The 23,502-nt window shown below is 56.9% G+C and overlaps 1 protein-coding gene across 1 annotated transcript in view; it reads left to right on the top strand.

Moving 5' to 3' along the window:
- Positions 1-23,502, top strand: part of MAPK15 (mitogen-activated protein kinase 15) — a 40,885-nt gene that overhangs the window by 5,352 nt on the left and 12,031 nt on the right. Inside the window, exons 3-11 of the mRNA XM_082276310.1 lie at positions 653-682; positions 3,873-3,963; positions 4,812-4,942; positions 5,560-5,723; positions 7,714-7,853; positions 15,288-15,345; positions 21,900-22,037; positions 22,220-22,325; positions 22,690-22,951. Of these exons, the coding sequence (XP_082132436.1) occupies positions 653-682; positions 3,873-3,963; positions 4,812-4,942; positions 5,560-5,723; positions 7,714-7,853; positions 15,288-15,345; positions 21,900-22,037; positions 22,220-22,325; positions 22,690-22,951 (1,120 nt within the window). The remainder of the gene's footprint in view (positions 1-652; positions 683-3,872; positions 3,964-4,811; positions 4,943-5,559; positions 5,724-7,713; positions 7,854-15,287; positions 15,346-21,899; positions 22,038-22,219; positions 22,326-22,689; positions 22,952-23,502) is intronic.

Genomic DNA, 23,502 nt, shown 5'->3' with positions numbered 1-23,502 from the left:
GCCCATGCTGTGTCCTCCCCTCCACCCCCCCTTGTCTCACCGACCGCCATCTGCCGCCCCCCCATCTCACTGCCCACACTGTGTCCTCCTCCCCCCCCCGTCACTGCCCATGCTGTGTCCTCCCCTCCACCCCCCCTTGTCTCACCGACCGCCATCTGCCGCCCCCCCATCTCACTGCCCACACTGTGTCCTCCTCCCCCCCCCATCACTGCCCATGCTGTGTCCTCCCCTCCACCCCCCCTTGTCTCACCGACCGCCATCTGCCGCCCCCCCATCTCACTGCCCGCGCTGTGTCCTCCCCTCCCCCCATCACTGCCCACGCTGTGTCCTCCCCACCCCCCTTCTCACTGCCCGCGCTGTGTCGTCCCGCCCCTGTCACCGCCCATGCTGTGTCGTCCCCTCCTTCCCCCCCCTTTCACTGCCCGCGCTGTGTCGTCCCGCCCCTTTCACTGCCCATGCTGTGTCCCCCCCCCCCCCCATCACCTCCCGCACCATGTCTCCCCCCGTCACTACACACGGTGTGTCCCCCCTCCCAGTCACCACCTGCACAGTGTCCCCCTAGTCGCCGCCCGCACTGTGTCTTCCCGCCCCTGTCACCGCCCGCACTGTGTCTTCCCCATTTCGCTGACCACATTCTGCTCTTCTCTTGCAGAGGACCTTCCGGGAAATTATGTTCCTTCAGGTGAGTGATTCCCATTGGCTGTTATCCCTCTGAGGTGCGGGGGGGGGCTTCCATCCATCCAAAGCTGGCAATAGATGGATGGAGGAATCCCCCCCCCCCCCCCCACTCACAATACTCTGATCACCGATTGGCTGCACCGCTGATTGAACAAAAATTTTACAATAAGCCGTTCCTGAGAAGTCGATCATCAGTGAGATATATATATATATATATACCCTCTACCCATCCCCCATGTATATACACTCAGCGGACACTTTATTAGGTACACCTGTTCAGTTGCTTGGTAACACAAACTGCTAATCAGCCAATCACATGGCAGCAACTCAATGGTGGTGTAATGGTGTGTGGGGGGGGGGAGGTAATGGTTCAGGCTGGGGGAGGGGGGTTATCGGTTCAGGCTGGGGGAGGGGGGTTATCGGTTCAGGCTGGGGGAGGGGGGGTAACGGTTCAGGCTGGGGGAGGGGGGGTATCGGTTCAGGCTGGGGGAGGGGGGGTATCGGTTCAGGCTGGGGGAGGGGGGTAACGGTTCAGGCTGGGGGAGGGGGGGGTAACGGTTCAGGCTGAGGGAGGGGGAAACAGTTCAGGCTGGTGGTGGTGTAGGGGATGGGGGGGTATCGGTTCAGGCTGGGGTAGGGGGGTATCGGTTCAGGCTGGGGGAGGGGGTAATGGTTCAGGCTGGGGGAGGGGGGGTAACGGTTCAGGCTGGGGGAGGGGGAGTAACGGTTCAGGCTGGGGGAGGGGGGTAACGGTTCAGGCTGGGGGAGGGGGGTAACGGTTCAGGCTGGGGGAGGGGGGGTATCGGTTCAGGCAGGGGGAGGGGGGGTAACGGTTCAGGCTGGGGGAGGGGGGTAACGCTTCAGGCAGGGGGAGGGGGGTATCGGTTCAGGCTGGGGGAGGGGGGGTATCGGTTCAGGCTGGTGGTGGTGGAGGGGAGGGGGGGTAACAGTTCAGGCTGGGGAGGGGGGGTATCGGTTCAGGCTGGGGGAGGGGGGTAACGGTTCAGGCTGGGGGAGGGGGGGTAACAGTTCAGGCTGGGGAGGGGGGTATCGGTTCAGGCTGGGGGAGGGGGGAAACAGTTCAGGCTGGTGGTGGTGTAGGAGGGGGGGGGGTAACGGTTCAGGCTGGGGGAGGGGGGGTATCGGTTCAGGCTGGGGGAGGGGGGAAACAGTTCAGGCTGGTGGTGGTGTAGGGGAGGGGGGGGGTAACGGTTCAGGCTGGTGGTGATGGTGTGGGGGGGATCTTGGCACACTTTGGGCCCCTTTAGAACCTATTGAGAATGATATAAACCCCACCCCCTACCTGAGTATTGTTGCTGACCATGTCCATCCCTTATTATTGGGTGACCAGTCTGTCCCCAGATTGCAGGGACGGCGCTAGGTGCAGGGCCAATTGTGGGCGGGTGCTGAGGCAGGGGGGGGTGCCGAAGAAAGTGGCATACCAACAGGGGGCTGTCCGCCCCAGATGCCACACATTGGGGGGGAGGGGGGGTGTCAGGCGCTGTGTCAGCTTTACCTTGAATAACTGGGCGCCCCCCATCACCCAGTGTCCCGCCTCCTGGTTTGGCTCCTTTGATAGACAGACGGCACACTTGTCCAATGCCGGGACGTGTGCGGTCTACCATAGGTAGGAGCCGATCCAGGAGGCGGGACTTGTGTGATGGGGGGCGCCCAGTTATTCAAGGTAAAGCTGACACAGCGGGCGACGCCTATCTGTGTGATGATCCGGCTGGCTCTCCTCTTCCTCTCTTCTCTCTGATCCCCGACACTGGTGAGGCTGCATTGGATGGGCACTGGTGAGGCTGCATTGGATGGGCACTGATGAGACTGCATTGGATGGTGGGCACTGGTGAGGCTGCATTGCTGGGCACTGGTGAGGCTGCATTGCTGGGCATTGATGAGGCCCCAATGCTGGCCACTGGTGAGGCTGCATTGATTGATGGGCACTGGTGAGGCTGCATTGATTGATGGGCACTGGTGAGGCTGCATTGGATGATGGGCACTGGTGAGGCTGCATTGGATGGGCCCTGGTGAGGCTCCATTGCTGGGCCCTGGTGAGACTGCATTGGAAGGGCACTGGTGAGGCTGCATTGGAAGGGCACTGGTGAGGCTCCACTGCTGGGCCCTGGTGAGGCTGCATTGATTGATGGGCACTGGTGAGCCTGCATTGATTGATGGGCACTGGTGAGGCTGCATTGGATGATGGGCACTGTTGAGGCTCCATTGGAAGGGCACTGTTGAGGCTCCATTGCAAGGGCACTGGTGAGGCTCCATTGCTGGGCCCTAGTGAGGCTGCATAGGATGGGCACTGGTGAGGCTGCATAGGAAGGGCACTGGTGAGGCTCCATTGCTGGGCTCTAGTGAGGCTGCATTGGGTGGGCACTGGTGAGGCTGCATTGGATGGGCACTGGTGAGGCTGCATTGGATGGGCACTGGTGAGGCTGCATTGTATGGGCACTGGTGAGGCTGCATTGGATGGGCCCTAGTGAGGCTGCATTGGATGGGCCCTAGTGAGGCTGCATTGGATGGGCACTGGTGAGGCTCCATTGTTGGGCCCTAGTGAGGCTGCATTGGATGGGCACTGGTGAGGCTGCATTGGATGGGCACTGGTGAGGCTGCATTGGATGGGCACTGGTGAGGCTGCATTGGATGGGCACTGGTGAGGCTCCATTGTTGGGCCCTAGTGAGGCTGCATTGGATGGGCACTGGTGAGGCTGCATTGGATGGGCACTGGTGAGGCTCCATTGGATGGGCACTGGTGAGGCTCCATTGGATGGGCACTGGTGAGGCTCCATTGGATGGGCACTGGTGAGGCTCCATTGTTGGGCACTGGTGAGGCTGCATTAGATGGGCATTCCTGAACTCTGCACTCTGTTTTTTCTCTATCTTATCTTCATAACATTTTATAGTCGTATCTCAAAAAATTCTAAGGAGTTTCTTCTTCTTCTTCTATCTGATGGAGGAAATGTGAGAAATCCTCCAACGCGTTTCTAGAATTATATGTGGGGGATGTATATGGGGAGGTGTTATGTGGGGGGTGTATATGGGGGGGTGTATGTGTGGAGTGTATGTGAGGGGTGTATGGGGGGGTGTATTTGGGGGGGTGTATGTGTGGAGTGTATGTGAGGGGTGTATGGGGGGGTGTGTATATGGGGGTGTATACTGACCGCACTCGGTGTTGTCTCCTCTTGCAGGAATTTGGGGAGCATCCGAATATTATCAAACTGCTGAATGTGATCCGAGCGCAGAATGATAAGGACATTTACCTCGTCTTTGAGTACATGGGTAAGGTCACACCCCTGTCTCCAACCCCCCCCCTTCTGTGCCCTCGCCTATCCCCCCCTGTTTGTGCCCTCACTGCCTTGTCCCCCACCCCCCCACCCCCGTCTGGGCCTTCACTGTCTGTCCCCTGCCCCACTGCCTGTCCCCACACTGCCTGTCCCCACACTGCCTGTCCCCACACTGCCTGTCCCCCCCCCCCCCCCCCGTCTGGGCCTTCACTGTCTGTCCCCTGCCCCACTGCCTGTCCCCACACTGCCTGTCCCCACACTGCCTGTCCCCACACTGCCTGTCCCCCACCCACCCCCCGTCTGGGCCTTCACTGTCTGTCCCCCTCCCTGTCTGTGCCCCACTGCCTGTCCCCACACTGCCTGTCCCCCGCCCCCCCGTCTGGGCCCTCACTGCCTGTCCCCCACCCTCCCTGTCTGTGCCCTCACTGCCTGCTCCCTGCCTGTCCCCCACCCCCGTCTGGGCCCTCACTGCCTGTCCCCTGCCCCCCCCCCCTGTCTGGGCCCTCACTGCCTGTCCCCCGCCCCCCCTGTCTGGGCTCTGCTGCCTTTCCCCTGCCCTTCCTTGTCTGTGCCCTGCTGCCTGTTCCCCGCCCCCCATCTGTGCCCTGCTGCCTGTCCCCCGCCCCCCCCTTTCTGTGCACTCACTGCCTGTCCCCCGCCCCCCTGTCTGTGCCCTGCTGCCTCTCCCCCGCCCCCCCCTGTCTGTGCCCTCACTGCCTGTCTGTGCCCTGCTGCCTTTCCCCCACCCTCCCTGTCTGTGCCCCGCTGCCTGCCCCCACCCCTGAGCTCTCTCTGTCCCTGGTCCTATACATTGGACAGTGTGGAGTCTTTTGTGTCCCACAGAGACGGATCTCCATGCCGTCATAAAGAAAGGGAATCTGCTGAAGGACATTCACATGAGATTCATCCTCTACCAACTACTGAAATCCACCAAATTCCTCCATTCCGGGAACGTCATCCACCGAGACCAGAAGGTAAGAAACCCCCCCCCTACCAAGACCACCACTGACCAACCCCCACCTGAGACCACCACTGACCAACCCCCACCTGAGACCACCACTGACCTCCCTTCACCGAGACCAGAAGGTGAGAGACCAGCACTGACCAATCCCCCCTACCGAGACCACCCATGAGCAGCCCCAACCCTCCGAGACCAATAAGACCACCTCCCACCATGACCAAAAGGTGAGACACCATCACTGACCAATCACCCCTACTGAGACCACCACTGACCAACCCCCACCACTGACCACCCCTTACCGAAACCAGAAGGTGAGAGACCACCACTGACCAATCCGCCCCTACCAAGACCACCACTTACCACCCCCCCACCATGACCAGAAGGTGAGAGACCACCACTGACCAACTCACCACCCCCCACCCCCACCGAGACTACTACTAACCAACCCCCCCCCGAGACTAGAAGGTGAGAGACTACCAGACTACCAATGACCAACCTCCACCCCGCACAGAGATCAGAAAGTGAGAGACCACCACTGACCTACCCCCACCCTGCACGGTGACTAGAAGGTGAGGGACCACGTGGGGGGGTGCAGTCTCTCTCTCTCTGACTGTCTCTTTCTATGTGCAGCCGTCTAATATCTTGCTGGATGCGGACTGTCTGGTGAAGTTGTGTGACTTTGGTTTGGCGCGTTCTCTGTATCAGATCCAGGAGGATTCTGGGAATCCGGCTCTCACTGAATATGTGGCAACTCGCTGGTACCGAGCGCCGGAGATCCTGCTGGGTTCTCACCGGTATGTTGGGTAGTGGCGAGGCGGGGAGGTTGCTCGGGGATTGGGGCAGCAGGGAGGTCACTTGGGGACTGGGGCAGTGGAGAGATTGGGCAGTGGGGGGGCGAGGAGGTCGTACAGCCAGTGGGGTGGGAAGGTTGCTCTGGCCGGGCCATGGGGTGGCGAGGAGGTTGTACAGGCAGTGGAGAGGTCGCTCGGGCCAGGTAGTGGGGTGGTGGGCAGTTGGGCTGGGCAGTCGGGTTGTATGGGCACTGGGGCGTGGAAGTCGTATGGCCGGTGGGAAGATCAATTGGGGAATGGTGCGGTGGGAAGGTGGTACAGGCAGTGGGGTGGGGAGGTCGTTGTTTGGGAAATTGAGCGGCAGGGAGGTCGCTCAGGCCGGGCAGTGGGGGGGGAGCAGATCAGCCGGGTGGCGAGGAGGTCGCTTGGGCAGTGGAACGGCGGGGAGGTCGCTTGGGCAGTGGAACGGCAGGGAGGTCACTTGGGGAATGAGGTGGGAGGGGGTTGCTCAGGCAGTGGGAAGGTCACTTGAGGCAGTGGGGTGGTGGGGAGGTTGCTCGGGGAATGGTAAGGCGGGAATGTTGCTCGAGGAATGGAGCGGTGGGTAAGTGTCTCTCATTCTCCGCCCTCTCTAGGTACACGAAGGGGGTGGACATGTGGAGCGTGGGAAGGGGGCGGTGGGGAGGTCGCACTGGGAATGTTGCTCGGGCAGTGGGGAGGTGGCTCGGGGAATGGTGAGGCGGGAATGTTACTCGGGGAATGGAGCGGTGGGTTAGTGTCTCTCATTCTCCGCCCTCTCTAGGTACACGAAGGGGGTGGACATGTGGAGCGTGGGAAGGGGGAGGTGGGGAGGTGGCTCGGGCGGTGTGGAGGTGGGGAGGTTGCGCGGGGAATGGTGAGGCGGGAATGTTGCTCGGGGGTGGAGCGGTGGGTAAGTGTCTCTCATTCTCCGCCCTCTCTAGGTACACGAAGGGGGTGGACATGTGGAGCGTGGGAAGGGGGAGGTGGGGAGGTGGCTCGGGCAGTGGGGAGGTGGCTTGGGCAGTGGGGTGGTGGGGAGGTGGCTCGGGCAGTGGGGAGGTGGCTCAGGCAGTGGGGTGGTGGGGAGGTGGCTCGGGGAATGGTGAGGCGGGAATGTTGCGGTGGGTAAGTGTCTCTCATTCTCCGCCCTCTCTAGGTACACAAAGGGGGTGGGCATGTGGAGCGTGGGAAGGGGGAGGTGGCTCGGGCAGTGGGGAGGTGGCTCGGGGAATGGTAAGGCGGGAATGTTGCTCTAGGAATGGAGCGGTGGGTAAGTGTCTCTCATTCTCCGCCCTCTCTAGGTACACGAAGGGGGTGGACATGTGGAGCGTGGGAAGGGGGCGGTGGCTCGGGGAATGGTGAGGCGGGAATGTTGCTCGGGGGTGGAGCGGTGGGTAAGTGTCTTTCATTCTCCGCCCTCTCTAGGTACACGAAGGGGGTGGACATGTGGAGCGTGGGAAGGGGGCGGTGGGGAGGTGGCTCGGGTGGTGGGAATGTTGCTCGGGGAATGGTGAGGCGGGGGTGGAGCGGTGGGTAAGTGTCTCTCATTCTCCGCCCTCTCTAGGTACACAAAGGGGGTGGGCATGTGGAGCGTGGGAAGGGGGAGGTGGCTCGGGCAGTGGGGAGGTGGCTCGGGGAATGGTAAGGCGGGAATGTTGCTCTAGGAATGGAGCGGTGGGTAAGTGTCTCTCATTCTCCGCCCTCTCTAGGTACACGAAGGGGGTGGACATGTGGAGCGTGGGAAGGGGGCGGTGGCTCGGGGAATGGTGAGGCGGGAATGTTGCTCGGGGGTGGAGCGGTGGGTAAGTGTCTTTCATTCTCCGCCCTCTCTAGGTACACGAAGGGGGTGGACATGTGGAGCGTGGGAAGGGGGCGGTGGGGAGGTGGCTCGGGTGGTGGGAATGTTGCTCGGGGAATGGTGAGGCGGGGGTGGAGCGGTGGGTAAGTGTCTCTCATTCTCCGCCCTCTCTAGGTACACGAAGGGGGTGGACATGTGGAGCGTGGGCTGTATTCTGGCGGAGATGTTGCTGGGGAAGCCGCTGTTCCCGGGGACGTCCACCATTAATCAGATTGAACGCATCATGAGTGTCATCCCCCCGCCCACCCAGGAAGGTAAGTCCCAGCACAGAGGTGTAAGGGGTGGAGTCAGAGTTAAAAGTTTTTCAAAATGTAATCTGAGGACCCCCAATGACCACGCCCCCCCCCCCCTTATTTTTTACCCTGAAAAAATTGGTCACAGACTTTTGAAACCAGAGGCAGAAATTCGAGGTATAGAGACAAAATATCTCAGGGGTGGGGATTAGGTGAGGCGCAGGGTTCCAGGGCCGGAATTGGGTGAGGCGCAGGGTTCCAGGGCCGGAATTGGGTGAGGCGCAGGGTTCGGGGGTGGGGATTAGGTGAGGCGTAGGGTTCGGGGGTGGGGATTAGGTGAGGCGCAGGGTTCCAGGGCCGGAATTGGGTGAGGCGCAGGGTTCGGGGGTGGGGATTAGGTGAGGCGTAGGGTTCGGGGGTGGGGATTAGGTGAGGCGCAGGGTTCCAGGGCAGGAATTAGGTGAGGCGCAGGGTTCGGGGGTGGGGATTAGGTGAGGCGTAGGGTTCGGGGGTGGGGATTAGGTGAGGCGCAGGGTTCCAGGGCAGGAATTAGGTGAGGCACAGGGTTAGGGGGTGGGGATTAGGTGAGGCGCAGTGTTTAGGGGTGGGGATTAGGTGATGTGCAGGGTTCCGGGGCGGGAATTGGGTGAGGCGCAGGGTTCGGGGGTGGGGATTAGGTGAGGCGCAGGGTTCGGGGGTGGGGATTAGGTGACGCGCAGGGTTCCGGGGCGGGAATTGGGTGAGGCACAGGGTTCGGGGGTGGAGATTAGGTGAGGCGCAGTGTTTAGGGGTGGGGATTAGGTGATGTGCAGGGTTCCGGGGCGGGAATTGGGTGAGGCACAGGGTTCGGGGGTGGGGATTAGGTGAGGTGCAGAGTTTGGGGGTGGGGCTTAGGTGAAGCACAGAGTTTGGGGGTGGGGATTAGGTTACATAGTTACATAGTTAGTGAGGTTGAAAAAAAGACATCAGTCCATCCAGTTCAACCTATGATGTGTGTGTTTGCTGGTAACCGTACATTGTATACCCCTGTATGTTGTACATTGTATACCCCCTGTATGTTGTACATTGTATACCCCTGTATGTTGTACATTGTATACCCCCTGTATGTTGTACATTGTATATCCCCTGTATGTTGTACATTGTATACCCCTGTATGTTGTACATTGTATACCCCCTGTATGTTGTACATTGTATACCCCCTGTATGTTGTACATTGTATACCCCTGTATGTTGTACATTGTATACCCCCTGTATGTTGTACATTGTATATCCCCTGTATGTTGTACATTGTATACCCCTGTATGTTGTACATTGTATATCCCCTGTATGTTGTACATTGTATATCCCCTGTATGTTGTACATTGTATACCCCTGTATGTTGTACATTGTATATCCCCTGTATGTTGTACATTGTATATCCCCTGTATGTTGTACATTGTATACCCCTGTATGTTGTACATTGTATACCCCTGTATGTTGTACATTGTATACCCCCTGTATGTTGTACATTGTATACCCCCTGTATGTTGTACATTGTATACCCCCTGTATGTTGTACATTGTATACCCCTGTATGTTGTACATTGTATACCCCCTGTATGTTGTACATTGTATACCCCCTGTATGTTGTACATTGTATACCCCCTGTATGTTGTACATTGTATACCCCCTGTATGTTGTACATTGTATACCCCTGTATGTTGTACATTGTATACCCCTGTATGTTGTACATTGTATACCCCTGTATGTTGTACATTATATACCCCTGTATGTTGTACATTGTATACCCCTGTATGTTGTACATTGTATACCCCCTGTATGTTGTACATTGTATACCCCCTGTATGTTGTACATTGTATACCCCCTGTATGTTGTACATTGTATACCCCTGTATGTTGTACATTGTATACCCCTGTATGTTGTACATTGTATACCCCTGTATGTTGTACATTGTATACCCCTGTATGTTGTACATTATATACCCCTGTATGTTGTACATTGTATACCCCTGTATGTTGTACATTGTATACCCCTGTATGTTGTACATTGTATACCCCTGTATGTTATACATTGTATACCCCTGTATGTTATACATTTTATACCCCCTGTATGTTATACATTTTATACCCCCTGTATGTTATACATTTTATACCCCCTGTATGTTATACATTGTATACCCCTGTATGTTGTACATTGTATACCCCCTGTATGTTGTACATTGTATATCCCCTGTATGTTGTACATTGTATATCCCCTGTATGTTGTACATTGTATACCCCCTGTATGTTGTACATTGTATACCCCTGTATGTTGTACATTGTATACCCCTGTATGTTGTACATTGTATACCCCTGTATGTTATACATGTTATACCCCCTGTATGTTGTACATTGTATACCCCTGTATGTTATACATTTTATACCCCCTGTATGTTATACATTTTATACCCCCTGTATGTTGTACATTGTATACCCCCTGTATGTTATACATTGTATACCCCTGTATGTTATACATTGTATACCCCTGTATGTTGTACATTGTATACCCCTGTATGTTGTACATTGTATACCCCTGTATGTTGTACATTTTATACCCCCTGTATGTTGTACATTGTATACCCCTGTATGTTGTACATTGTATACCCCTGTATGTTGTACATTGTATACCCCTGTATGTTGTACATTGTATACCCCCTGTATGTTGTACATTGTATACCCCTGTATGTTATACATTTTATACCCCCTGTATGTTGTACATTGTATACCCCCTGTATGTTGTACATTGTATACCCCTGTATGTTGTACATTGTATACCCCTGTATGTTGTACATTGTATACCCCCTGTATGTTGTACATTGTATACCCCCTGTATGTTGTACATTGTATACCCCCTGTATGTTGTACATTGTATACCCCCTGTATGTTGTACATTGTATACCCCCTGTATGTTGTACATTGTATAGCCCTGTATGTTGTACATTGTATATCCCCTGTATGTTGTACATTGTATACCCCCTGTATGTTGTACATTGTATACCCCCTGTATGTTGTACATTGTATATCCCCTGTATGTTGTACATTGTATATCCCCTGTATGTTGTACATTGTATACCCCTGTATGTTGTACATTGTATACCCCCTGTATGTTGTACATTGTATACCCCTGTATGTTGTGGTCTTTAAGGTGTCCATCTAATAGTTTTTTGAGACTATCGATGCTCCCCGCTGATACGACTGCTTGTGGAAGAGAATTCCACATCCTTACCGCTCTTACAGTGAAGAACCCCTTACGCACTTTAAGGTTAAACCGCCTTTCCTCTAGTTTTAGTGAGTGGCCACGTGTCTTATTGTATCTCCTTTCTCTGAATAGTTTGTTCCTTATGCTAGGGTCGCCAGTACAATATTTGTACATTGATATCATATCCCCCCTCAAGCGTCTCTTCTCCAGAGAGAATAAGTTCAGTGCTTGTAGTCTTTCCTCATAGCTGATGTCCTCCATCCCCCTAATTATTTTTGTTGCCCTTCTCTGGATTCTCTCCAGTTCCAGCACATCCTTCCTGAGGACCGGTGCCCAGAACTGGACAGCATACTCCAGATGTGGCCGGACCAGAGTCTTGTAGAGCGGGAGAATAATCTCTTTATTTCTGGAGTGAATCCCCTTTTTTATACATCCCAGTATTCTGTTGGCTTTGCTTGCGGCGGCTTGGCATTGCATGCCACTGCCAAGCCTGTTGTCTACCAGTACCCCCAGGTCCTTTTCCATCCTAGACTCACCCAGAGGTTCCCCCCCTAGTGAGTAGCTTGCTTTCTGGTTTCTGGCCCCCAAGTGCATTACTTTACATTTATCAACATTAAATCTCATCTGCCATGCAGAGTTTGGGGGTGGGGATTAGGTGAGGCGCAGAGTTTGGGGGAGGGGATTCGGCAAGGCGCAGAGTTTGAGGGTGAGTTGCAGAGTTTGGGGGTGGGGCTTATATGAAGCACAGAGTTTGGGGGTGGGGATTAGGTGAGGCGCAGAGTTTGGGGGAGGGGATTCGGCAAGGCGCAGAGTTTGAGGGTGAGTTGCAGAGTTTGGGGGTGGGGCTTATATGAAGCACAGAGTTTGGGGGTGGGGATTAGGTGAGGTGCAGAGTTTGGGGGTGAGGTGCAGAGTTTGGGGGTGGGGATTAGGCGAGACGCAGGATTCGAGGGTGGGGATTAGGTGAGGCGCAGAGTTTGGGGGTGAGGCGCAGAGTTTGGGGGTGGGGCTTATATGAAGCACAGAGTTTGGGGGTGGGGATTAGGCGAGGTGCAGAGTTTGGGGGTGGGGATTAGGCGAGGTGCAGAGTTTGGGGGTGGGGATTAGGCGAGGTGCAGAGTTTGGGGGTGGGGATTAGGCGAGGTGCAGAGTTTGGGGGTGGGGATTAGGCGAGGTGCAGAGTTTGGGGGTGGGGATTAGGCGAGGTGCAGAGTTTGGGGGTGGGGATTAGGTGAAGCGCAGAGTTCGAGGGTGGGGATTAGGTGAGGCGCAGGGTTTGGGGGTGGGGATTATGTGAAGCACAGAGTTTGAGGGTGGGGATTAGGTGAGATGCAGAGTTTGGGGGTGGGGATTAGGTGAGACGCAGGGTTTGAGGGGGAGGTGCAGAGTTTGGGGGCGGGGATTAGGTGAGGCGCAGAGTTTGGGGGTGGGGCTTAGGTGAAGCACAGAGTTTGGGGGTGGGGATTAGGCAAGGTGCAGAGTTTGGGGGTGGGGATTAGGTGAAGTGCAGAGTTTGGGGGTGGGGATTAGGTGAGGTGCAGAGTTTGGGGGTGGGGATTAGGCGAGGTGCAGAGTTTGGGGGTGGGGATTAGGTGAAGCGCAGAGTTTGGGGGTGGGGATTAGGCGAGGTGCAGAGTTTGAGGGTGAGGTGCAGAGTTTGGGGGTGGGGATTAGGTGAGACGCAGGGTTTGGGGGTGAGGTGCAGAGTTTGGGGGTGGGGATTAGGTGAGGCGCAGAGTTTGGGGGCGGGGATTAGGTGAGGCGCAGAGTTTGGGGGCGGGGATTAGGTGAGGTGCAGAGTTTGGGGGCGGGGATTAGGTGAGGCGCAGAGTTTGAGGGTGGGGATTAGGTGAGGTGCAGAGTTTGGGGGCGGGGATTAGGTGAGACGCAGGGTTTGGGGGTGAGGTGCAGAGTTTGGGGGCGGGGATTAGGTGAGGCGCAGAGTTTGGGGGTGGGGATTAGGTGAGACGCAGGGTTTGGAGGTGAGGCGCAGAGTTTGGGGGCGGGGATTAGGTGAGGTGCAGAGTTTGGGGGCGGGGATTAGGTGAGGTGCAGAGTTTGGGGGCGGGGATTAGGTGAGGTGCAGAGTTTGGGGGTGAGGTGCAGAGTTTGGGGGGGGGGTTAGGTGAGACGCAGGGTTTGGGGGTGGGGTGCAGAGTTTGGGGGTGGGGATTAGGTGAGGTGCAGAGTTTGGGGGTGGGGATTAGGTGAGGCGCAGAGTTTGGGGGCGGGGATTAGGTGAGGCGCAGGGTTTGGGGGCGGGGATTAGGTGAGGCGCAGGGTTTGGGGGCGGGGATTAGGTGAGGTGCAGAGTTTGGGGGCGGGGATTAGGTGAGACGCAGGGTTTGGGGGTGAGGTGCAGAGTTTGGGGGCGGGGATTAGGTGAGACGCAGGGTTTGGGGGCGGGGATTAGGTGAGGCGCAGGGTTTGGGGGCGGGGATTAGGTGAGGTGCAGAGTTTGGGGGCGGGGATTAGGTGAGGCGCAGGGTTTGGGGTACCCAGTATGTCATGACCTTGTTATCGGGGTGCATCTACCATGACAGGTGAAGGTTGGCTCTGAGTTTCTGGCAGGGCCGGCCCACAATGACATCACAGGGCGTGTCTCCACATGCACAGGCGGCATTATTGGTTCTCCTGGGTGTCACCCGGCAGACCACGCCTTCCTCTGATGCCTGGACTCAGGAATGGCGGCACGGTGCCCATTATTAGAAGCCCCCCCTCCTCACTTTTATGTGGTAAAAGGGGGGGGGGGTCTCTTTAGAGCCACAGAAGGGGGGGAGGGGGGGTTTTCTTTTGCAGCTCTGGGGTTTCATGGGGTCATCTGACCGCCCCGGAAGGGAAGAATTCTCGCCGTTTTGGTTCCCAAGCTGAGGTGTTCAGCCTATTGAGGGTTTCCATAAGACCGTTGTGGTCCTGCAGTAGAGAATTGCCGGTCTGTGATGTCACCATTCGGTCTGTGATGTCACCATTCGGTCTGTGATGTCACCATTCGGTCTGTGATGTCACCATTCGGACTTTTCTTGGCTCCCGGATTGCTTTGTGTTACCGCCGGTTCTTGGGTTGTTTTGAGCTCTGGGTATCCCATTGCCCATCACCCGCTTCTTGGGTAGGAATGGTCCTGGAAAGGTCTGAATAGGCAGTGACTGCAGTGCTCCTCTCAGATGAAGTCTCTGAGGTCTCTGAGGTCTCCATGAAGGTGCTGGACTAAGGTTGGTGCCTTCCATGTGGAGTCACTCCAAGCCCTCACCATTGGATGTGCCAGGCTGGCTGTGGATTGGTGGACTGCCATGCAGATGCTGGCATTGTCTGGAGGTCATGAGGGGCGCCCCCTGCTGTACCAGGATTGGCTGTTATAGGACTAGAGATCAAGTCACATGGTCAGTCCCTTACAACAGAAGGCAGTGAGTACCCTGAGAATCCGGCTCTCCGGGGTCCTATACATCACTGCTTTCTACTACACCAGAAGAAAGAGGTTCAGGGGACCCCATAACTTCAGAGGACCGGGACAAGTAGGGGACCCCATAACTTCAGAGAACCGGGACAGGTAGGGGACCCCATAACTTCAGAGGACCGGGACAGGTAAGGGACCCCATAACTTCAGAGGACCGGGACAGGTAAGGGACCCCATAACTTCAGAGGACCGGGACAAGTAGGGGACCCCATAACTTCAGAGGACCGGGACAGGTAAGGGACCCCATAACTTCAGAGGACCGGGACAGGTAAGGGACCCCATAACTTCAGAGGACCGGGACAGGTAAGGGACCCCATAACTTCAGAGGACCGGGACAGGTAAGTCTTCTCTGGTATGAACCCTGCTGTAAGGGTTGTCACCAGACATCTCAGCGCAGAGAGAGGACAGGGAGAGCAACCACTGACAGTGTCATATTTCATGGGTCATCCGACTCCCAGACCTATCAGAACGTGGGGAGAAATCAGCCCCAGAGAATGGGAGTCTGGGAGTGTACAGGAGCCAGATTGGTTGGGGTGACGATGGCTACACCAATGACTATGGGAGGCAGCAGACTGGACTGAGCCCAGTGGAGGGAAATCCGGCACTATAGAGGGCCCCAGGACGGGGCCCCCAGGAAGGGGCCCCAGGATGGTGCCTCAGGACGGGGCCCCCAGGACGGGGCCCCAGGATCTTTATCAGATGAGATCAGAAATGCAAATATTGTCTGAATTCTAAACCCACCAATGACCGTCCTCCTCTTCTCTGCAGACATCCTGGCTATAAAGTCGGAGTACGGCGCCTCCGTGATCAGCAGGATGAATGGGCGGTGAGTACAGAGAGCCGGCATTGATGTGACTGGGGGATATGGGGGGGGGGGGGTGAGTGGGGCACATGGTACAGACATTGGGGTGAATGAAGCATATTGTATATGGGGGGGGGGGGGCACAGATATTGGGGTGAATGAAGCATATTGTATATGGGGGGGGGCACAGACATTGGGGTGAATGAAGCATATTGTATATGGGGGGGGGTACAGACTTTAGGGTGAATGAAGCATGCTGTATAGGGGGGGGGGGTACAGACATGGGGGTGAGTGGTGCTCATGGTACATTGGGGGGGTACAGACATGGGGGTGAGTGGTGCTCATGGTACATTGGGGGGTACAGACATGGGGGTGAGTGGTGCTCATGGTACATTGGGGGGGTACAGACATGGGGGGTGAGTGGAGCTCATGGTACATTGGGGGGGTACAGACATGGGGGTGAGTGGAGCTCATGGTACATTGGGGGGGTACAGACATGGGGGTGAGTGGAGCTCATGGTACATTGGGGGGTACAGACATGGGGGTGAGTGGAGCTCATGGTACATTGGGGGTGAGTGGAGCTCATGGTACATTGGGGGGGGGGGGGGCACAGACATGGGGGTGACTGGTGCTCATGGTACATTGGGGGGGTACAGACATGGGGGTGAGTGGTGCTCATGGTACATTGGGGGGGTACAGACATGGGGGTGAGTGGTGCTCATGGTACATTGGGGGGGTACAGACATGGGGGTGAGTGGTGCTCATGGTACATTAGGGGGGTACAGACATGGGGGTGAGTGGTGCTCATGGTACATTGGGGGGGTACAGACATGGGGGTGAGTGGTGCTCATGGTACATTGGGGGGGGGTCACAGACATGGGGGTGAGTGGAGCTCATGGTACATTGCGGGGGGCACAGACATGGGGGTGACTGGTGCTCATGGTACATTGGGGGGGGCACAGACATGGGGGTGAGTGGTGCTCATGGTACATTGGGGGGGTACAGACATGGGGGTGAGTGGTGCTCATGGTACATTGGGGGGTGCACAGACATGGGGGTGAGTGGAGCTCATGGTACATTGGGGGGGTACAGACATGGGGGTGAGTGGAGCTCATGGTACATTGGGGGGGTACAGACATGGGGGTGAGTGGTGCTCATGGTACATTGGGGGGGTACAGACATGGGGGTGAGTGGAGCTCATGGTACATGGGGGGGGGGGTACAGACATGGGGGTGAGTGGTGCTCATGGTACATTGGGGGGGTACAGACATGGGGGTGAGTGGTGCTCATGGTACATTGGGGGGTACAGACATGGGGGTGAGTGGTGCTCATGGTACATTGGGGGGGTACAGACATGGGGGGTGAGTGGAGCTCATGGTACATTGGGGGGGTACAGACATGGGGGTGAGTGGAGCTCATGGTACATTGGGGGGGTACAGACATGGGGGTGAGTGGAGCTCATGGTACATTGGGGGGTACAGACATGGGGGTGAGTGGAGCTCATGGTACATTGGGGGGTAAAGACATGCGTATGGAGTATGGGGGTGAGTGGAGCTCATGGTACATTGGGGGGGGGGGGGGCACAGACATGGGGGTGACTGGTGCTCATGGTACATTGGGGGGGTACAGACATGGGGGTGAGTGGTGCTCATGGTACATTGGGGGGGTACAGACATGGGGGTGAGTGGTGCTCATGGTACATTGGGGGGGTACAGACATGGGGGTGAGTGGTGCTCATGGTACATTAGGGGGGTACAGACATGGGGGTGAGTGGTGCTCATGGTACATTGGGGGGGTACAGACATGGGGGTGAGTGGTGCTCATGGTACATTGGGGGGGGTACAGACATGGGGGTGAGTGGAGCTCATGGTACATTGCGGGGGGCACAGACATGGGGGTGACTGGTGCTCATGGTACATTGGGGGGGGCACAGACATGGGGGTGAGTGGTGCTCATGGTACATTGGGGGGGTACAGACATGGGGGTGAGTGGTGCTCATGGTACATTGGGGGGTGCACAGACATGGGGGTGAGTGGAGCTCATGGTACATTGGGGGGGTACAGACATGGGGGTGAGTGGAGCTCATGGTACATTGGGGGGGTACAGACATGGGGGTGAGTGGTGCTCATGGTACATTGGGGGGGTACAGACATGGGGGTGAGTGGAGCTCATGGTACATGGGGGGGGGGGGCACAGACATGGGGGTGAGTGGTGCTCATGGTACATTGGGGGGGTACAGACATGGGGGGTGAGTGGAGCTCATGGTACATTGGGGGGGTACAGACATGGGGGTGAGTGGAGCTCATGGTACATTGGGGGGGTACAGACATGGGGGTGAGTGGTGCTCATGGTACATTGGGGGGTACAGACATGGGGGTTAGTGGAGCTCATGGTACATTGGGGGGGTACAGACATGGGGGTGAGTGGAGCTCATGGTACATTGGGGGGTACAGACATGGGGGTGAGTGGAGCTCATGGTACATTGGGGGGTAAAGACATGGGGGGTGAGTGGAGCTCATGGTACATTGGGGGGGGGGGCACAGACATGGGGGTGACTGGTGCTCATGGTACATTGGGGGGGTACAGACATGGGGGTGAGTGGTGCTCATGGTACATTGGGGGGGTACAGACATGGGGGTGAGTGGTGCTCATGGTACATTGGGGGGTACAGACATGGGGGTGAGTGGTGCTCATGGTACATTAGGGGGGTACAGACATGGGGGTGAGTGGTGCTCATGGTACATTGGGGGGGTACAGACATGGGGGTGAGTGGTGCTCATGGTACATTGGGGGGGGCACAGACATGGGGGTGACTGGTGCTCATGGTACATTGGGGGGGGCACAGACATGGGGGTGACTGGTGCTCATGGTACATTGGGGGGGGCACAGACATGGGGGTGAGTGGTGCTCATGGTACATTGGGGGGGTACAGACATGGGGGTGAGTGGTGCTCATGGTACATTGGGGGGTGCACAGACATGGGGGTGAGTGGAGCTCATGGTACATTGGGGGGGTACAGACATGGGGGTGAGTGGAGCTCATGGTACATGGGGGGGGGGGGCACAGACATGGGGGTGAGTGGTGCTCATGGTACATTGGGGGGGTACAGACATGGGGGTGAGTGGTGCTCATGGTACATTGGGGGGGTACAGACATGGGGGTGAGTGGAGCTCATGGTACATGGGGGGGGGGGGGCACAGACATGGGGGTGAGTGGTGCTCATGGTATATTGGGGGGGTACAGACATGGGGGGTGAGTGGAGCTCATGGTACATTGGGGGGGTACAGACATGGGGGTGAGTGGAGCTCATGGTACATTGGGGGGGTACAGACATGGGGGTGAGTGGAGCTCATGGTACATTGGGGGGTACAGACATGGGGGTGAGTGGAGCTCATGGTACATTGGGGGGGTACAGACATGGGGGTGATTGGAGCTCATGGTACATTGGGGGGGTACAGACATGGGGGTGAGTGGAGCTCATGGTACATTGGGGGGGTACAGACATGGGGGTGAGTGGAGCTCATGGTACATTGGGGGGGGGGGCACAGACATGGGGCTGACTGGTGCTCATGGTACATTGGGGGGGTACAGACATGGGGGTGAGTGGTGCTCATGGTACATTGGGGGGGTACAGACATGGGGGTGAGTGGTGCTCATGGTACATTGGGGGGGTACAGACATGGGGGTGAGTGGTGCTCATGGTACATTGGGGGGTACAGACATGGGGGTGAGTGGTGCTCATGGTACATTGGGGGGGTACAGACATGGGGGTGAGTGGTGCTCATGGTACATTGGGGGGGGTACAGACATGGGGGTGAGTGGAGCTCATGGTACATTGGGGGGGGCACAGACATGGGGGTGACTGGTGCTCAAGGTACATTGGGGGGGTACAGACATGGGGGTGAGTGGTGCTCATGGTACATTGGGGGGGTACAGACATGGGGGTGAGTGGTGCTCATGGTACATTGGGGGGTGCACAGACATGGGGGTGAGTGGAGCTCATGGTACATTGGGGGGGTACAGACATGGGGGTGAGTGGAGCTCATGGTACATTGGGGGGGTACAGACATGGGGGTGAGTGGAGCTCATGGTACATTGGGGGGGGCACAGACATGGGGGTGAGTGGTGATCATGGTACATTGGGGGGTACAGACATGGGGGTGAGTGGTGCTCATGGTACATTGGGGGGTACAGACATGGGGGTGAGTGGAGCTCATGGTACATTGGGGGGGTACAGACATGGGGGTGATTGGAGCTCATGGTACATTGGGGGGTACAGACATGGGGGTGAGTGTGGAGCTCATGGTACATTGGGGGGGTACAGACATGGGGGTGAGTGGAGCTCATGGTACATGGGGGGGGGGGCACAGACATGGGGGTGAGTGGTGCTCATGGTACATTGGGGGGGTACAGACATGGGGGTGAGTGGTGCTCATGGTACATTGGGGGGGTACAGACATGGGGGTGAGTGGTGCTCATGGTACATGGGGGGGGGGGGCACAGACATGGGGGTGAGTGGAGCTCATGGTACATTGGGGGGTACAGACATGGGGGTGAGTGGAGCTCATGGTACATTGGGGGGGTACAGACATGGGGGTGAGTGGAGCTCATGGTACATTGGGGGGGTACAGACATGGGGGTGAGTGGAGCTCATGGTACATGGGGGGGGGGGCACAGACATGGGGGTGAGTGGTGCTCATGGTACATTGGGGGGGTACAGACATGGGGGTGAGTGGTGCTCATGGTACATTGGGGGGGTACAGACATGGGGGTGAGTGGTGCTCATGGTACATTGGGGGGGGCACAGACATGGGGGTGAGTGGTGCTCATGGTACATTGGGGGGGTACAGACATGGGGGTGAGTGGTGCTCATGGTACATTGGGGGGGGTACAGACATGGGGGTGAGTGGAGCTCATGGTACATTGGGGGGTACAGACATGGGGGTGAGTGGTGCTCATGGTACATTGGGGGGGGCACAGACATGGGGGTGAGTGGTGCTCATGGTACATTGGGGGGTACAGACATGGGGGTGAGTGGTGCTCATGGTACATTGGGGGGGGCACAGACATGGGGGTGACTGGTGCTCATGGTACATTGGGGGGGTACAGACATGGGGGTGAGTGGTGCTCATGGTACATTGGGGGGGTACAGACATGGGGGTGAGTGGAGCTCATGGTACATTGGGGGGGGTACAGACATGGGGGTGAGTGGAGCTCATGGTACATTGGGGGGGGTACAGACATGGGGGTGACTGGTGCTCATGGTACATTGGGGGGGTACAGACATGGGGGTGAGTGGAGCTCATGGTACATTGGGGGGGTACAGACATGGGGGTGAGTGGTGCTCATGGTACATTGGGGGGGTACAGACATGGGGGTGAGTGGTGCTCATGGTACATTGGGGGGGTACAGACATGGGGGTGAGTGGAGCTCATGGTACATTGGGGGGGTACAGACATGGGGGGTGAGTGGAGCTCATGGTACATGGGGGGGGGGGGGCACAGACATGGGGGTGAGTGGTGCTCATGGTACATTGGGGGGGTACAGACATGGGGGTGAGTGGTGCTCATGGTATATTGGGGGGGTACAGACATGGGGGTGAGTGGTGCTCATGGTACATTGGGGGGGTACAGACATGGGGGTGAGTGGTGCTCATGGTACATTGGGGGGGGCACAGACATGGGGGTGAGTGGTGCTCATGGTACATTGGGGGGGTACAGACATGGGGGTGAGTGGAGCTCATGGTACATTGGGGGGTACAGACATGGGGGTGAGTGGTGCTCATGGTACATTGGGGGGGGCACAGACATGGGGGTGACTGGTGCTCATGGTACATTGGGGGGGTACAGACATGGGGGTGAGTGGTGCTCATGGTACATTGGGGGGGTACAGACATGGGGGTGAGTGGAGCTCATGGTACATTGGGGGGGGTACAGACATGGGGGTGACTGGTGCTCATGGTACATTGGGGGGGTACAGACATGGGGGGTGAGTGGAGCTCATGGTACATTGGGGGGTACAGACATGGGGGTGAGTGGAGCTCATGGTACATTGGGGGGGGTACAGACATGGGGGTGACTGGTGCTCATGGTACATTGGGGGGGTACAGACATGGGGGGTGAGTGGAGCTCATGGTACATTGGGGGGGTACAGACATGGGGGTGAGTGGTGCTCATGGTACATTGGGGGGGTACAGACATGGGGGTGAGTGGAGCTCATGGTACATTGGGGGGGGTACAGACATGGGGGTGACTGGTGCTCATGGTACATTGGGGGGGTACAGACATGGGGGGTGAGTGGAGCTCATGGTACATTGGGGGGTACAGACATGGGGGTGAGTGGAGCTCATGGTACATTGGGGGGGTACAGACATGGGGGTGAGTGGTGCTCATGGTACATTGGGGGGTACAGACATGGGGGTGAGTGGTGCTCATGGTACATTGGGGGGTACAGACATGGGGGTGAGTGGTGCTCATGGTACATTGGGGGGGTACAGACATGGGGGTGAGTGGTGCTCATGGTACATTGGGGGGTGCATTGTACAGAACATTGGGGTGACTGTACCCCGCTCTCCTCAGGCACAAGATGTCCCTGGCAGATCTCCTCCCCCCGGCGTGTCCTCCTGAGGCGGTGGATCTTCTGCACAGACTTCTGATCTTTAATCCGGAGAAGAGGCTGACAGCAGAGGGCGCTCTGGATCACCCGTATGTACGCAGGTAAGTCCTCCCCATGATTCCTCCTCATAGAGCTCCTCCCCCTATGTACGGAGGTAAGTCCTCTCCATGATTCCTCCTCATAGAGCTCCTCCCCCTATGTACGCAGGTAAGTCCTCTCCATGATTCCTCCTCATAGATCTCCTCCTGATCCCCATCTTCACCTCCCCCACGTCTGTCCACAGATTTCACTCTCTGGCCCGGGAGCCCGCCTTAGACTATGATGTCATCCTGCCTGTTGATGACGACATACAATTGTCTGTAGCCGAATATCGGAACAAACTCTACGAGGTGAGTGATGTCATCACGTCTTGTGTAGCTCCTCCTCCTGTACAGTCACATGCCCTGTGTAGCTCCCCCCTCGCCCTGTGTAGCTCCTCCTGTACAGTCACATGCCCTGTGTAGCTCCCCCCTCGCCCTGTGTAGCTCCCCCCTCGCCCTGTGTAGCTCCCCCCTCGCCCTGTGTAGCTCCGCTCTCACCCTGTGTAGCTCCTCCCAATGCAGAGGGATGGGTAGGGCGATGGTGGGAATGCGGACAGATGGGGCGCTCAGCTGAGGACGTCCTCTATTGGTGACATGTTCTGAAGGAAGTGGGAGGAGCTATGGTCAGAGGCGGAGTCTTCCTCTTCCATCGTGTTCTCTGGTGTCTCTGCAGATGATCCTGGAGAGGAAGGTGAACGCTCGCCGACACAAACGGGAAAAGGAAAGCGCCAACCCCAAACCTTCCTCTGAGAAGAAAGAGGCGGAGCCAACTTCCTCAGGGGCCGTCCAGGAGAACTCCGGGCAAACCGCGCCTGCCGACCCCCTCTCCAAATCTCTACCTGCTGACAGCTGTACACCGGGACCCGGGGCCGCTCATCCGGGGCCCAAACCAACATCTCCTGTATATAACCCCATCACCCACAGCGTCATCCCGGGTATGTATGGAGTATGTCCCCTGTGTGTGGCCGGGAGGAGGGGTTATATAGTGTCCGGGGAGGAGGGGTTATATAGTGTCTGGGGAGGAGGGGCTATATAGTGTCCGGGGAGGAGGGGCTATATAGTGTCCGGGAGGAGGGGCTATATAGTGTCCGGGGGGAGGGGTTATATAGTGTCCAGGGGGAGGGGTTATATAGTGTCCAGGGGGAGGGGTTATATAGTGTCCAGGGGGAGGGGTTATATAGTGTCCGGTGTATACGGGGTATACAGGGGTGTATATACAGTCAGGTCCATAAATATTGGGACATGGACACAATTCTAATCTTTTTGGCTCTATACACCCCCCTCCCCCTCTCTATACACCACCACAATGGATTTGAAATAAAAAACAAGATGTGCTTTACCTGCAGACTTTCAGCTTTAATTTGAGGGAATTTACATCCAAATCAGGTGAATGGTGTAGAAAATACAACAGTTTGTATATGTGACTCCCACTTTTTAAGGGACCAAAAGTAATGGGACAATTGGCTGCTCAGCTGTTCCATGGCCA

Source organism: Pelophylax lessonae (assembly GCF_965119305.1).
Source record: "Pelophylax lessonae genome assembly, contig: HAP1_SCAFFOLD_486, whole genome shotgun sequence".
In the NCBI taxonomy this organism is placed as follows: domain Eukaryota; kingdom Metazoa; phylum Chordata; class Amphibia; order Anura; family Ranidae; genus Pelophylax; species Pelophylax lessonae.
This window is presented reverse-complemented; position numbering and strand designations above follow the sequence as displayed.